Source organism: Crocodylus siamensis, chromosome 1 (assembly GCF_052110815.1).
Source record: "Crocodylus siamensis isolate JL-2025a chromosome 1, ASM5211081v1, whole genome shotgun sequence".
In the NCBI taxonomy this organism is placed as follows: Eukaryota; Metazoa; Chordata; order Crocodylia; family Crocodylidae; genus Crocodylus; species Crocodylus siamensis.
Window position 1 is genome coordinate 8,187,827 of NC_143395.1, and position 16,108 is coordinate 8,203,934.

Sequence of the window (16,108 nt, forward strand, 5' to 3'; positions counted from 1 at the left end):
CCGCTCCCTGGCTCCCGACCGGGCCCTCCTCGCCCGCCCTCTAGCCACAGATCAGAGCAGTGCTGGCAAGAAGCGGTATTAACTGGCTGCGTCTGGGCAGTCATTGCTGCGCGTTTATTTAGTACTAGTATAAACAAGTACTAAATGACTGCACGGGAACCGTGCCATCGCACCAGTGAACGCTGTTGTGACGCTATGGCGCAGTAGCTGAATGCTACGGCACAGTCGCATCACACCAGTTTTTGCCATGCGACGATACTGCGCACATCAGGCCACATCAGGCTACGGCGCAGTCCGCAGCTTGTGTAGACATGGCCACTTCTCACCTGCAGCTGCGCCTGCCACATTCTCACTTTAACGCCCCTTAATGTCTCTCACACGTAGTGCACTGCAAGTGTAACGTGTGACCTCACCCCGAGACCCAGCTCCACACACTTATTGCAGCACCAGGACGAGCTGGTTTTTTGTTCCTTTTGCAGAGCAGTTTCAGTTTTCTGCCCGCTTGTGCCCCTGGGAATATTTGCCTGGAAGTATAAAGCAGTGGCAGAGCGGGAGCATAAAATCTTTGGGAGCAGGTTTTTATGTCCACTATGGTGAAATCAAACTCTTTAGTCCATATGTAAAGGGGTTTCTTTCCTTTATTAATGTATCTGGCAAGTGTGTACAATTTGTCTGACTTAGACATTCATAAGTGACTAAAGCACAGAAGAACTGTCACGCTAAATCAGACGCACAATCCACGTAGTCCAACAGTGCTTAACCTTTCTGGAGTGGGGCTGGATCAGCCTGCAAGCTGGGTCAAGTGCACCAGATCTGTCTGCAGGCCTGGCCCAGCTTAGGGTTGGTGTGCAGGTGCCATGCAGCTTGTGGCCTGGCCGTGCATGCTAGATTGCACGTCCTGGATCAGGCCCTGGCCCTGCACATGCTACACTGGATCCTGGACCTGAGCACGCTGGTTCAGGACCAGCCCTGGCCCCACATGTAGTAGCATTAATGCCCACTGCTCCTCCACTACCACATTTTGGACCTGTGGGGAGACCTGTGGCCCATCTGATATGTCTTGCCAGGCTGGAGGTTGAGTGTAGTCCATGTCCTGTCCTGGAGAGGACATGTGCATGCCATGGTTGCAGAGGCCTCAGATTCAAATAAGGCCTGTCCACTCCACACATTTCAACCCCAGAAATGAGGCGGTGAGGGCTTCCCTGCACCTGAGTTTCCAGCGTGCCCAGGAGGAGATGCCTGGTGTGAACCACAGCCCTCCACCATCTCATGTCGGGGGTTGAGGTATGTGGAGTGTCGGGGCTAGCCGAACCGCATGAATCGGGCCCCAAGGTCACGGTGGGCCAGGGTGGTGACTGGGACACGAACAGGTGGGATTAGCGGCAGCGGAGTCTGAGCAGCATGGGAAGCATATTGGTGTCTAAATTAGATAGGTTTATTTACTCACACATTGAAGTGGAGGCACAGTTCTTTCTTCAGTTTACAGTTAACGAATGCGAACACCAAACAATGGAGGGGTCTGTTGGCCCATGGGGTTTTCAAGTGAGCCCTTGCTTTCTAGCCGGAGCTAGGTGCGGCTGCCCAACTTGATGGTCCCAGGGCTGGTCAACAGCTCATTTAAATGAAGTAACCGAACAAACAAAACTGTAACACGTCGGGTAGAACGGGGTCGTGACGCCAGTCCAGTAAGGACAATGAAGAGAAGTGGTGGTATCCGAAGCCGAGGTCAAAAGCCGAGAAGTAGTCAAAGCCAGGAAATCAAAATCGCAATACACCAGCAACGAGCGACACAAAACGCCGAGCGAGGGAGGAGATCAGTAGGCCCCAAAGCCTGACTGAGACAGTCCCTGCAGCACCAGCCTCTGTCTCCAGCGAGCACCATCTCCCCCCGAGGGAGGGAGGGGCTCACTGAACTTTTATCTGAATTTAGTGGCCAATCAACGTGCTCTCCGCAGAGAAATTTCTAGTCAGATTACCTCATGTCAGGTTCTGACTGAGCATGCTCTCAGTCAGAAGCTGACCGGGTCTGTGGGAGGAGTAGGTCAGTAATGGCTGACAGGCCCGCAGGTCACCCAGGGGCAAGGGCTTGGTGAGCCTTGGAACTGTCCCCTCACAGAGTCAAATGCACATGTCAGTTTCAACTCCCTGTGTTGTCAGCATTTAATCAAAAATTTTGCTCTGACATGGAGCAGGAGCAGCCTTAAAGGACTTATTCCCTTGGTGGCAGAAAGGAGCTGTCTTGTCCCACGGTGCAGATCAGTGGAGGCCCAGTTTTTTTGACAGGTCTGCCACAAATTGGCTATGTACCCTTCTCAAGGACCACTCTGATCCCCTTCCTCTGTTGAGTCTGCTGCTCTGCTTTCTGCTTCCTTCCTTATGCTCCCTGCCTGACTCGCTGTTTTAGCTTCTGCTTCCTGCTCCATCTGCCACTGCAGTATGCCCTGCGTAGAGGCTCCCATATCACTTGTGGCACCCATGCTGCAGGTTGGCCACAGTTGGTGTAGATCAGGAGTGCTCAACCTTTTGGCCCCATGGGCCGGATAAGTGATGCAGGGCCTGTCTGTGAGCTGGACTGGGCTGTGGGGCCAGTACTGACTCTTCCCTGCCCCCCAGCACTGGGATTGGGTCTCGGGGGCCCACCACCACCTATCCTATCCCCCGTGTGCTGGGATTCAGTCCCAAGGACCCAGCATTGCCCCTGCTGTCCCCTGTGGGCCTGCCACTTCCCCCTTCTGCCCCTCACATGTTGGGGTTGGATCCTGAGGGCCTGGCACCACCCTCTCCTGGTCCCCCACAACAGGATTGGGTCCTACAGTAGCTTCCCTACCCTTGTCCAGCCCTGTACATTGGGATTGAGCACTATATCGGATCCAGCATGCAGGGTTTGCGCCTTCCCATAGGTTAGAAGATCTGGCAGTAGGGGAACAACGCCCCATCTCTCCTGCCACCAAATTTCCACAACCATGACACTGTGCTGTGGGCTGGATCTGGTCTGTGAGCATCCAGGTGTTAATGAACTCACAGAGGCTTCAGAGGAAGGCACAGTCAACCACATTAAACATACATAGGATAAAAGAAAGAGGTTAGCACCCTGCCCAGGTGCTTTTAAACACCTGTGTAATTTCTGTTCTGTTAAATTTAGTTTCACTTGACCTATGGCAGTAATATACTATGGGAGATCACATGCAGCCTTGACAGGTGACATGAACCATGGTGTATCAGCACAAGAGACAGAGGCTTCCTCCTTTTGGATGAATAACTGGCCTGTTCCAGTTCCCAGTGATGGTCACCAGAGGGAGGTGTATGCAGTACTGTACACCAGCTTCATATACTGTTGTTACAAACAGCTACAATGGGTCATCATCGTCACTGTTTTGGGCTGCTTAAAATCATTATACTGTGGCGATTCATGATAATGGAAGTGGGGGGTGTATGGAATAAAGCACAGACGCATAGTTCACTAATTCCACCAAAATGTTTAATACCAGATTAGATTTCCACTGAAGTACAGAGCTAATGTGAATATTTGTACAAAATATATGGTTAAAAATAGTATTGATTTATAATATGTACAGATATGTCACATCCGTGTCAGAAATCCAGACACTTGAATGAGGAGAACATGATCAGTGGTCTCAGATCCACATAACATACATGAAATACTTCTGTAGCTAACCACACTAAGACAGTTTGCCAAATCAACATTAAGGATCAGTCGATAAGGATGACAACATTCCTGTCAGAAATGTCTGAACGTGGAGCACTCTGCTCTAGAACAGATTCAAAACATTCATATTTGCTAAACTGAATGGTGTATGTCGTCAGAGCACTAATGTAGACACAGTGAATTTGCACCAGATTAATGGCCAGTCACATTCAATGATATATTAAAGAAGGCTGATTTTCTAGCATCTAACAGACAGACCAGTTTACATCTTCTCACTTGATCCTACTCTGAAGGCAGCGGGAAAGCCCATGTTGACTTCAGTGAGAGCAAGATTGGACCATATTGTATATGTCATGGCTACCAAATTTTATGGCGTTATAGCCTGAAGTCTTTATTTGGGTGCTAAGTGTCTGTAATTCCTATTGACTGTGAAGATCATCGGTGCCTCACAGGATCAAGTTCCCTGTCCTCACCCACGCCATATGTCTGCGACTGTGTCTCCTGTAGCTGCTGTATTGCCAGGAGACTGGTATCCAAGAGTCAACGGGTGGTTTTTACTGTTGCTCTGGGAGTGTACGTGTTTTAGGTAAACCTAACCCTCATGAAAGGAATGAGGTGAGTTGAAGGCTTCCTTACGCCTTCTGAGCTCAGATCCCGCGGACTCAGGATCTCACAGGATCCTTGATCTCGCTGCCCCACCGGCAGTAAAGGGAAATGCAGTTATGCTGTCTTTTAGATGCATATGTTCTCTTCCCAGCCAAAGCAGCTACAGGGGCTCCAGTTATGCATATTAGACAACAGAGAGCTCTTGCAGCAAATCCCTGCTTGCACATCTACCCAGAGGTGCAGCACCCGTAGAGAGGCTTTTAGTCAGACTGTACATCCTCTTGCAAAGATGATCTTCTGTAGGGATGAATCTAGGACAAAGTGTGAGCTACCAGACTTTCTAAAACAAACAGCCAAAATCCTTACCAACAGGACTGCTGATTACAGTAACATTTATGCTGGGGGGTAAGAAAGGCTCAGGTCTCTGCAGAATTTTAATCTGGGCATTGCTTTTTCCAACAAGCAAACCCAGTACATTCTAGTAACTGATATTGCTAATATTAGAGGGGAGTACAAAAGCTTCAAGATCAGATATGGTTTCACTTTTTCATAAATCAGTGGGGTGGCTAAAGAACTACAGCACTGATTTTTTTTATTTCATACAAATGCTGTTTATTAAAGAATCCCGAACATAAAGGAAGAAGCCTGCTAGTGTTGTTCTGCGATTCTAAGCTGTGCTGGCCAGCAGGAGATTCAGTATTTACTTTTAATCAAGGTTATTCTTAATGACCTGCTCCAAATCCCTCTCCCAGGGAAAATAGTTCCAGCTCCATGGCAGAGTACTACGGAGTCATGATCTCCACAAATAAATTGCTGTACTGAAGCTGGCAACTATTCTAATGAATCAGTCACAAGCTTTGTGTCATCAGGCAGCACAAAGCATTAAGCCCAGCAAGATGCTGAGGCCCCTCTGGGGCTTAGCTGCAAGTAGTGAATTGGTGACAAGAACAGTCCTAGCCAATGCTTGCTCTTCAGGACCATGGAGTATCTTTGTATTTTATACAGCCCCATGTGCATGATCCATAATAATGCATTTGCACAACTTCACTTGCAAAACTGATTGCATGCAGTCAGGACTGAGCCAATAAGGCACAGCCCAAATCCTGTAAATGAGAAATGCTTTCAGATCCTGTTGACTTTTGGGAGTCACTCAGCACCTGGGAGGATCAGTCTTACTGCATGCTATCGCTTGAGCATGCTAATGCCCAATACAGAGGTGTAACCCCTCATTTTTGTCTGAGGATTTAGTACCTATTGGAGTTTTGTGCATGTGCATTTTGTTATGAAGATGTGCCCATATGGAGGCAAAGCTGAGGCCTCTCTGAAATTACAGGTATTCACTATTGCAACCACTGAACTAATTTCAGGCCCTTTAGTGTTCCTTTCCACATACTATTTGGACACAAATTGCACAAAGACTATTTTTAAATTAAAAAAAAATCAGATAAAACATCTTACTTGTAGCTTATATGCTGTACCCATGCAGCGTAACACTAAAAAGTAGTGAGGGATTATATAGCATATTTCAACCCTGGATCCCAAAGCCTTTGATAAATTATTGCCTTTTTACAGTTCAGATACTGAGAGCTTGGGGTGCTTCAGTTCTTAAGAGTTAGTTTTCACAAAGAATCCCCATTTTCCCCTTGAAAATCAGCTCCCCTTGCAGTGTTTCTAATTGGACACCAAAATCACTAGTTGCTTTTGCATCTTTAGACCTAAGTGACTGGCACGAGGTCAAATATAAGATATCTATGGTTGAGAAGTTAAGAGAATTCAGATCTGAGTTCCTAGTCTTCTGCCTCAATCATAAAACAATACTTCAACATTGTTGCAGAAGAGGAAGAAACATACCTTATATAAGATGACATGGTAGACCACAAGCCAGTACTCTGGTATTTTGTGGTAATAGGTATGCTAATCTATGTTAGTGGATTTTATTTTTTAAGTTGGGTATTATCTCAATGCCAAGTTACCTATTTAAATATAGGTGTGTGTGTATGTGTGTGTGTGTTTAACATATTTAATATATACCTATTTAAATATATATATATATATAGGTATACACGCACACATGCACACCCTATGTTTGCCCATATCTTTATAACAGTATCTGTGGAACCATTTCAAGTTGGCAGGGACACATATTTGTTCTTTTGGAGTGATGCAAGATACTGTTTGTGCACAATGCCAGGCAAATTTAGTTATGGTAAGATATAAAGTACTGCAAATTCAAGGAAGTCACTGGAGTCACAGCACTATATATCAGATTTGAATTTTGCTTCATATCCTGCCAGGAATCAAGTCATAATTTCTCCTGAGAACAACAGTGACTGAAGAGTAAGCTTGCAATTGTTACTCATTTCCTTTAACTTCCTGCTCCAAAAGCACAGGGTTACTTTAACTCACCTCTAGTACATGGCCTGTGATGCACATTTAAGCAGTTCTGATCTATCCAGCAGTGAGCATCACGCTAGCCAGATCATCAGAATAGTTTAGCATTAAAGATCCCTTCTCAAAATGCCAAAGCAAGAAGAACACATCAAGAACTCCTTGTTTGCCATATTTATTTTTTTAAAACTAAGCTCTCAGTTATACAAGTGCAAAAGTGATTCATTAGCTAATAACATTAATGCGCCTATAAAATAAAACTAGAATATTTTTAAAGTGTGTTCAGAATAATGGAAATGCTGCCACATGGTTAACTGTCATAGTGTGAGAACACAGGGCTGTACTCATATCTTGCACAATGATTTAATGGCCAATCGCAAGACATTCCCTTTATCTCAAGAAAGGCCTTTTTCACTGCTGCTGAATGAAGAGAACTAGACAAATTGGGAGCAAAATAAATGTGAAAAGAGCAGGGTTTGTCATATTTTGACCTTATTTAAGGTTTAACAAAAAGATCCATTTAGGTCAGACAGTGGGGCAAGGCTTTGACGGTTGGTTTTGCCACAAGACCTGCTAGTGCATTATTCCACTGATGCCAAGAACCCCATGAGGGCTCGAGGATTTCTCCAGCAGCTCAAGGGGGGTGCTAGGGCTTTACACATTCTCCACACTTCTTATCTGAAATATCTGAACTCCTTGCTTCGACTGTAGGGTGGTTACATACTTTGTACATGTACTTGTATATTTAAGAGTCTAAATTCTGAGAAAACTGGAGAGGACAAATCAAGAAAGGAGAACACAAACAGCACTTGTAGCCTTCTTCCACTATTGGCTTCATTTCTAACCAGAAATGTGATCAAAGGAGCCACACGAGGGTGCCATTTCACTGCTGATAAACCATTTCAATACTGTCTTACTCCTATTGGGAAAGCAAATTAAAAGAATTGGGAGAATTTCTTAATCTCTGAAATCAACACGAATTAGGAGTAATGTAATGCAGTGAATAGTCCTGATTTATAGCAGTTCCAAAGCAGAATCAATTTCTCAGTGTTGCAAATAGACAAGTGAAAGACAGTAGCTGAGTCTGTAGTTGCTACACAGATAAATCCCCACTGAAGTCAATAGGGGTTTCGCCTACTATGGAAACAGAAGATCTGAACTCCTAATTTTACCTAAACATTTACTATTCAAAATGGTCATAAGCCTGTTTTTTTACACCAGTCAGGATTTGGCTGCTGGTGAGATACAAAGCTCTCTCGACAAACTTACAAATGCTCATGGTAGTGAGGTTATATCATCAGAATTATTTTTCTTTGCCAATGGCAATTTATATAAAGTGGTTTATAAACCTTGATTGCAGCTGCCACTGGATGTTCTCTGAGTTACTCCAATCTTCCAACTGTGGTTTTATTTCTGGGGATTAGAAATGAAGCTGTTTCCCACTCCTTCCAGGATAGTAACTGACAGCCCCACTTTCAGGACAGAGAGTAGTCAGTGAACGGAGCCAACTTTTAACTGTTCCTCATACATGTATACCATAGTGCACTTTGAGATAATGAGACATTTAGGAAAACATTACACTAAAACTGCATCACTCACAGTAAGATGTGTGAATCAATTAGAGTGGCGCCTAAACATTATAGATCCAAACTTCCCAAAAGTTTGGATGTGTTACAAGGGCTGAGTTTCTGCTCCTCAGTTAATGTACACTGGATTCAGTGGAACTATGATAACAGAACAGCTGAGGATCTGGTCCTAAAATGTTTTCCACATCAAAGTGACTATTTTACTGAGGAATGTGTTCAATATGACCCTCATGTAAAAGTACTATTCAAGTGTAATCCTGTCTAAAACCAACGGGTCCTAATATCAAACTAGCTTTTCATCTACTTGGGGACTAAAAAGAGGATTGTACTCCTTGTACAAAGTTGCCTTCTGTACTGTTTGCAATCAGAGTGCTCAGATTGTAGTCCCCGAGTACATGGTTATTCAAAATCATATACTCTTCACTGTTTAAATCAATTTTGAATGCATCACTGTAAAGCAACACAGTGAAACATCTGAAAACCTATTCTTTCAAAGAGCATTTACTTCCTTACCAAAAAGCTGTTAGTCAAGTCCCTTTTATGTTACATCAATTTCTTTTGCACTGAACATGCTCGTTTAACCTAGGTATTATCATATGCAAAGCAGTGCCCATATGCACTGAGAAGCACTGCTTTAAGGTTTGTGCACAGGCAAAACTCTTGTTCAGCAAGAATACTCAAAAATGGCAATGGTTAGGAAAGTATAAAAATGGCCTGTTCTTACTCTCTCAGATGTGTTCTCCCCAGGTGTTTTAAGCACTCTTTCTGCAGAGTGCAGTGACAAATCTGCTTTTGCTCCTCTAAATTTACTCAGCCAAGACCAATGTGAGCTCGATTCTACTGAAACCTGAATATCCACATAATTAATTCAGATCCTGCCACTGCCTTTTCTCAGAAACTCACTCCAAAGCTTTATGGCAGAATCTCGATGACAGAAATGAGTATCGCTTTCAGAACCTAGAGCGAGCTTCCAAGTGTTGAGCAGAGGAGCTTTGAGTCTCTTCAAGGGAAGCAGAACTGCAATTCACTGTGCCTTGATCCTGACATGTTTAGTGCACATGCTTAATTTTTTCTAATATTAATTTCAATGGAACTACTAATATGCCTAAAGTTAAGCACATGCCTATGTACTTGCAAATTCAGGGCTTAGATCCCTAAAGCATGTTCTCAAAATGGTGAGTGTGCATGAGAAAAATTAATATGGAGGATCAGCCCAGACAGAAACTCTGGATGTCTCTTAAGTACTGCCTGCTACCAGCCACGATGAAAGCTTAAGAAAGCATTGGTAATTCTGCACATCTTGTGAGTGGCAGGGGTGTGCAGGACCGTGTGGAACAGGCAAGTAAATTTCATGCAGTTTAAGTTCAAGTTTAATGATGGTCCTGTTTTATTTGGCCTGAAAAAAGACTGCATACACCTCAATATGGGCCTAAAACACATCAAGCAAAGGAGGGAAAAGCTGATTATTTGAGATGGGCAAATATTTGCTAATAGCTGGAGTGTCAGGGCTATTTAGCTACCCCAGAAACCTCTACCTACCCCTGGGGTTTGCTACTACCGTGAGATAGCAAAGAATAGACAATGCGATCGAGAGATGGTTTCTTCTTCCTTAAACTCAAGGGAGCAGGACAGGGAAGTACCACTTGTACCGCTCCTAATGAGAGGGAAATGAGGATTCCCTAGTGCTGGCAGCCTGGCTTCTTTCATTGGAAGAAAAACAAATGAAGGACATCTGACCCTTCATAAGCTGCTCTGGCCTCCATTGCCCACGGCACGCTACCGCCAGAATGAAAGGCCTAGTGTTTTCTGCAGTTGAAGGGGCAGGAGTGTTTCATTCCTTCTACTATTGCTGAAAAATGTAGTGAACTTGCTGCCCCCTGGAACAAGTTCCCAGGGGGAGCTGTGGGCTCCCCCTTGCTTGGCAGGTGTAAGGGAATGGTTTAAGGCCATCAAGCTGCCACCTCATAAAATAAAACCAGGTAACACATGAGGGAGAAGGGGGAAGTCAGGTTTGAGCCCCCCTTTGGGAAGGGGAGCAGAAACTGATGTCCTGGTGTGTGAATATTAGTCCTGATGCCAGCTAACGTGCCCATCACTAGTGTACTTGGTGATACTTCTGGCTCTGCTATCATTATGGTGTGCAGCATTATGCAGTGAAAACCCCTCCCCAGACGGTTTTAGTCCCTTCCAGACGGCATGTGATATGCTTATGTAGTCAAAAGATGTTTTCCTAGCCCTTTCATTAGATAGGCTTAGTCAAAGGAAAGGTATTTCAATGAGCTGGATGTCCTGGTACCCATGTGGCAACAGCTGCCCTTCAACAAAACCAAGCAAACAGAGAAAGAAAGAGGCGAGCTCAAGGAGGGGAGTGCTGCTTCTGCTGGGGATACTCAGTTAGATACCGGAGGAGGCAGGCCAGGGCGCCGGGTCTGGATAATTTTTGGTTTGGGAGAATTCTTTGGGTCCTCTTCTTCCTCTGCGTCACTGTCGCAGACGTGCACCACCACGCTCGGGGTGGACTCTGTCCCTGCGTGCAGCTCGTACTTCTCTCCTGGAAGCAGACACAAGCAGTTAGGTCACAAGGCACCCGTCTGGAAGAACACAATGCTTGCAGTGCCCTTGACAGTTTCTAGGCATTGCCCTGATTCAGCGATCTGGGGAGCGCAGATGCATAATTGCCGACCCCAAGAGCAGGCAAGGGCAGGCACTAGCTCAGTCAGAGCACGTTCTTCTGTGAGTCTTTGTTAGCAGGAAGGGTCAGCGCCTGTTGCTGCTACATTGCATGTTGGCCACCAATGGCTTCATTGGGGCGAGTGTGGGACAGGAGGAGGCGCTAGATAAACATAATCTGCACTGCCACCTATCCTAGGAGTTTTGCACAGGCCCAGTTACACTGGGCACTACAATCCAACCACAGACAAGGCTTAAGAGCATGAGACCAAAGGCAGCCATTTATAGCTGAAGGGCCCAACCCCAAACCTCTGGGCACTGGGGAAATTCAAATCTTGAGCCAAATTTAATGGCTGCCCCTCTTTATCTAAAATGGACCCAGCCACAGTGTCAAACTCCCTTGGTGTCTGGGATTGCTCAGATCCAGTTACAAGCATCAAGGCTTGGTTTCACCACTATGTTCTCTCATTCTTGTAGGCTACAAAGGATGGCTTATTATTGATAGTAACAGCTGTAGCTGTAAGCATCTCTACATGTCCTTCATGATGGCAAACAGGGAACAGCAGTTACAGAGCATCTGTGATAATTGCTATTTGGGATGAGCCAGGGACTTCTAGAGCTGTTGCAACTTGGATTAGAGCCAAGACCCTTTCGCAGGGGCTCTGCTGGACTTAGATACCCTCTGCAGACCAGCCACAGAGCGAGTCCTCAAGCACTTATCAGTGTGACACAGTTGGGATTAATAAACCACTCATCCTCACACATTCCTTAACACCCACCCCAGGCCTCTGCAAGGCAGATCAGTGTGGCAAAGGTGGAAACACAGCAAAGAGGAGGCAGAGCCAGGCTTTGCACTCAGGATTTCCTGACTCCCTGCTCTGTGCAGTGCTTTGCCTAGACAGGTCCCAAGGCTGTATTGTGGGACAATGGGATCAAACCACAAAAGGTAAATTTGAGAAGAATGTTAAGAAAAAGTTAAGAAAATCTGAAATCTGATACACTGGTCTGGTCTCTCAAAGAAAATGTGCTGGCAGCTCTAACTCATCTGGAGAAGCACTTAGTGGGCAGATGAGAGAACTTCTCATAAGAAGTCGTTTTAACTTCTGGGTCCTGCAACCACCTTGCAGCTAGTTTCAATCCGATGAACTGACACCACTCACTGCTGCTGAGGCCAAGAAGGCAGTGCGTGCTCACTGTAAAGTGGTCTGGGAGGACAGCAGATCCCACAGTGCTGGGTGGGATCCCACGGTGCTGAAACCCCCAAGTGCAGTGAGAACAGATCCCACAGCGCTGAAACCCCCAAGTCCTGCTTGCCTTCACAGAAATACCTAGTATACTTTGTTTGTATTACACTAGAGGCCTAGGGACTCCCATCAGGAAGCCCACTGCAGTAGCGATATAGAAGCAAAACCAAAATACGGTCCTCACCCCAAAGAACAGCCAGTCTGCTTTACAAAATGTTGACTCTGGGCCTGAGCCTGGAAAACTTTGCTCATACAGCTAGTTTTTGAAAATCCCATCTTTGACAACAATTCCTGGCAAGGGTAGGGATTGCAGGGTTGGATCCTTATCTTTGCACATAACTACTTCAGCTACGAGACAGTGATTGCGCTGATGAGCTGTTAATCCAAGTGAGGTCTATGGGCCTGGGATTAGAGGAGATGGTACATTTTTGTCCAAAGGATGGAAAGCAACTTTTATGATCAAGCAAGTGAATAATAGCTAGAAGTCAGGCTTCTTGCTGGGAGAGATTTTATTGCTGTGATCCCATTAACAGTGACATTTAACTGTTCTATTTTTGGAAATCTTTCCCTCAGATCCAAATCAAGAAAAGCATTAAGGGCCATGTTGATAGGCTAAAATATAAAAAGAAATAGCTTAGTTGTGGTGTGTTGAGAAATTCTATGGTTTCGCTTTGCCTATTTTCCCTGCAGGCTTCAGCTAATTTCTCAACGGTCGGCTGACGTCAGCGCTGCCAACCAGCACTGAAGGCTACATTGGTCACTGTCAGCTACAAAGAGCTCTGCAGTGCTGCACGCACACAAAGCCGGGGCATTTTCTCACAGACTGATGCTGTACAGTAAATCACATTCACTGCCCTCTTAAAAGGTAGTCATCCCAGCTCAAATGCAACATGCTTTTACTGCTCCAATCTTTCCTGGAAGGTTTTGAAAAGGCAAAGTGGAAATGACAATACTAGAATAAATACCCACCAGTCTTAGGCACAAGTAATAGCAATTGCAGTACCTGATGTTACTTGGACAAAACAGGACTCCTTTCACCCTTAAACAAGTTCACAAAGCATCCAAGTGACCTCAATAATTGTAAGCACAATTTTGTATTCACAGTTATTCATACCTGCAAAACTGTGAACCGAAACATCAAAGTCTTTCTATGGGTAAATGAAGAATGTAGCCAGTATAACTAAGTTATCTGAAGAGTCACGTGCAATCAGCAGTATCTTTATAAAAGGACAACCTGGTTTCTAAAACTAATTTTTATTTTGACCTTTAAACAGAATACTACTGACGTAGTATAACATGTTCAAAGTAATAAACATCAAGGTAATAAACAGATTATGAAAATGCAATAGATCTTCCCTTTTCTTAAGTGACCCTGGCAGGCTAAAAACTGCGGGCCAAAACTCAGCTACTATACCTTGAAGTAGCTCCATCAAAGTGTCTGGGATAATTAATCATTAATCCTAGTTACGTTCACAGCCTTCATTAGATGGTTTGTCCAGATGGTAGTAGTATGAATAAGGCACCCCAGTTTCTGCAGCTAATAGCACACAGGGTGTGAGGTGTCTGACATCACATCCAGCTTCCCTTGAACAACCCACCAACAATGAGATGTACAATGGTGGGTTGTTGGCGCAACCTGTCAACAGCTGGCATGACCAAGTGCAGCCTACAGTGGGAGTCCAGAGTGAGGCTCAAATTCACATCTCTGATCTGTGGAGAGATGCCTTGCACACTCAGCTATTGTGCTTCTCTACTTACATGGAGCTGTGCCAAATCACACTTGCTCAGCATGTAGACCAGGAGAGGGCAAAGTCGGGCCCGCGGGAACAGCTCAGCAGAAAAATGAAGTCACAAGCAGTGAAGTTTTTTCCTTAGGTGTTGGCTTTTGTACCAAGGAAGCAAAATCTAAATCAGAACAGGGGACCAAAATTGTGAAGAGCAGCCCACTTTTCCTGGGGCAGGGCATGTCTACATGTGCATTAATGTACCTCTTCTAATGTGCATTAAAGTTATTTACCTCTGGGCACTTTTACATGCGCTCCAGGTCTCGGAGAGGTGGAGGGGGGCGGCGGCACTTTAATTAGAGTGGCTCCGAGAGACACTCTAATTAAAGTGCTGCTGTGTCTCGTGCATCAGTGTCCCTGTGCTTAAAAATGGGAGTAGGGGTGCTTGAACTAAAGCTCATTCAATGAGCTTTAGTTCAAGTGACCCCGCCACCACTTTTAAGCATGGGGACGCTGATACATGCGACACAGAAGGCTGCTGGAGCATGGCAGTTGTCATGCTCCCGCAGACTCGATTAACTGAGTCTGCTCCAACACGCTCGAATTCCAGCATGGTGGAGCAGTCTCAGCACCCATGTACAGGCACCCTCCAAAGTGAGGTACTAAATTAGCATGCATTAGGCTACACTAATATTCAGTAGTGCATTTGCATGCTTTTTTAGTGACACTTAATGCACGGTAGGCTATTTTACTGTGCATTAGCATAATGTCACAGTTTTTTCCATGACACTTTAATGCGCAGTGAAATAGTCTACTATGCATTAAAGTGCACATGCAGATGTGCCCACTGAGACCTCCCAATGACCTCTAATCTTCCTAAGTGCTTGGAGCCACCATACCCAGATCATCTCAGTATGCGCTTCGGTGAGACGTACGCAAAAATGAGACATATAGGGCGTGTTCCCACAAGCATGCACATGCAATTTGCAGTGCCCCAAAGCCGTTTAACTGAGGAGAGACAAATCACACCCAGCGCATGTGCACCTATGCATCATGGTATTAATTTGCAACTTGGTGGGAGATCCCAATGTCAAAAAACCCACCACTACAAAAAGTGGTGCACCGTGTGTGTCACCAAAAGCAAGAGCCTGGCTGGCCAGAGCCACACTGGCTGCCAGCCAGGCTGCAAGCAGCTGACTCAGTGCCACTGATGCCACACAAGGCCTCCAAGACCCCAAGTAAGCTGCTGGGGCCATCACCAGTGCTGGCCCAAGCCTCCTCTACCCCACCCAGATCCCTTTGCCTCATGCTAGAGAGACAAGTGTGCTGCTACCATTTGTTCCCGAGGGAAACGTGTGTCCCTGCATGTGCATGCTTGTGGAGATGTACCCATAAGGATAAGGAGTGATTCAAATGGTCTGGCACTAAACTCAATGTGTACCTGAATCTACCAGGTGCTTCCATTCAGGACTGCACGGGTTCCTAGGCAGCTGCGCTCAAGTAGGTGCTTCTATGAAGAAGAGACGCAGAACATGCATTTTGGAGGCTTCATTCCCACCCTCCCCCCACTTAACTCCAGATTTCTCCCCAGAAAATAGCCAAGCTCCCAGAGAATGCCAAGTGTAGCTCACATCAATAGCAGTGAACTCAGCTCCAGAGCAATAGTGGCAGTGCTGCCACCCACCTTTTGCCCAAAAGTCTACTGGGCATTCACCCATGACAGAGGCTGTATGAACCCTCATCCTGAATACTCTCACCCACAGCTCCCACTTCCAAGGAGAATGCCCAGCCACCTGGCGATGGAACAAGGTACATGCCCGTCTGTCCTGTTCGAGCTGGGCCACTGGGACGCCGAGAGTGCAAGACTCACGGGCCAGGAGAACAATGAGAACAAGCAACAGGGGGTCTGTCTCTGCTTCCCTGTGGTTAGGATGCTCTCTTGGAGAGGGGGACTTCTAGGTTCTTGCCCCACTCCCAGGGTTATTTCTGCTTCTCAAGCAGCCACTGTGTAATGTGAAATGCATAAACAACACTGGGAAGAGAGGCCAGAATCCATGGCTTCCCTGACCCAGGACAGCGACCTCAAGGTTACAGGGGCAGGCTTCCTCCTGTTTACTCCTAGCCTGGTTTGGGCATCTGTACATGGCGCACAGACGTTGTTTGAAAATCGGAAACACCCCTGGCAGTACAGAACTGAACCCAGGACTCTGTGCAGGAAGATAG

General features: G+C 45.8%; 1 protein-coding gene across 2 annotated transcripts in view; it reads right to left on the reverse strand.

Annotated features, from left to right (window-relative positions):
- Positions 1–3,456: 3,456 nt before the first annotated feature.
- Positions 3,457–16,108, reverse strand: part of RCAN2 (regulator of calcineurin 2) — a 181,396-nt gene continuing 168,744 nt past the window's right edge. For both annotated transcript variants that reach the window (XM_090031092.1, XM_090031097.1), the window contains one exon: positions 3,457–10,798. In XM_090031092.1, coding sequence (XP_089887218.1) covers positions 10,638–10,798 — 161 coding nt within the window. In that variant the 3' untranslated portion in view covers positions 3,457–10,637. The remainder of the gene's footprint in view (positions 10,799–16,108) is intronic.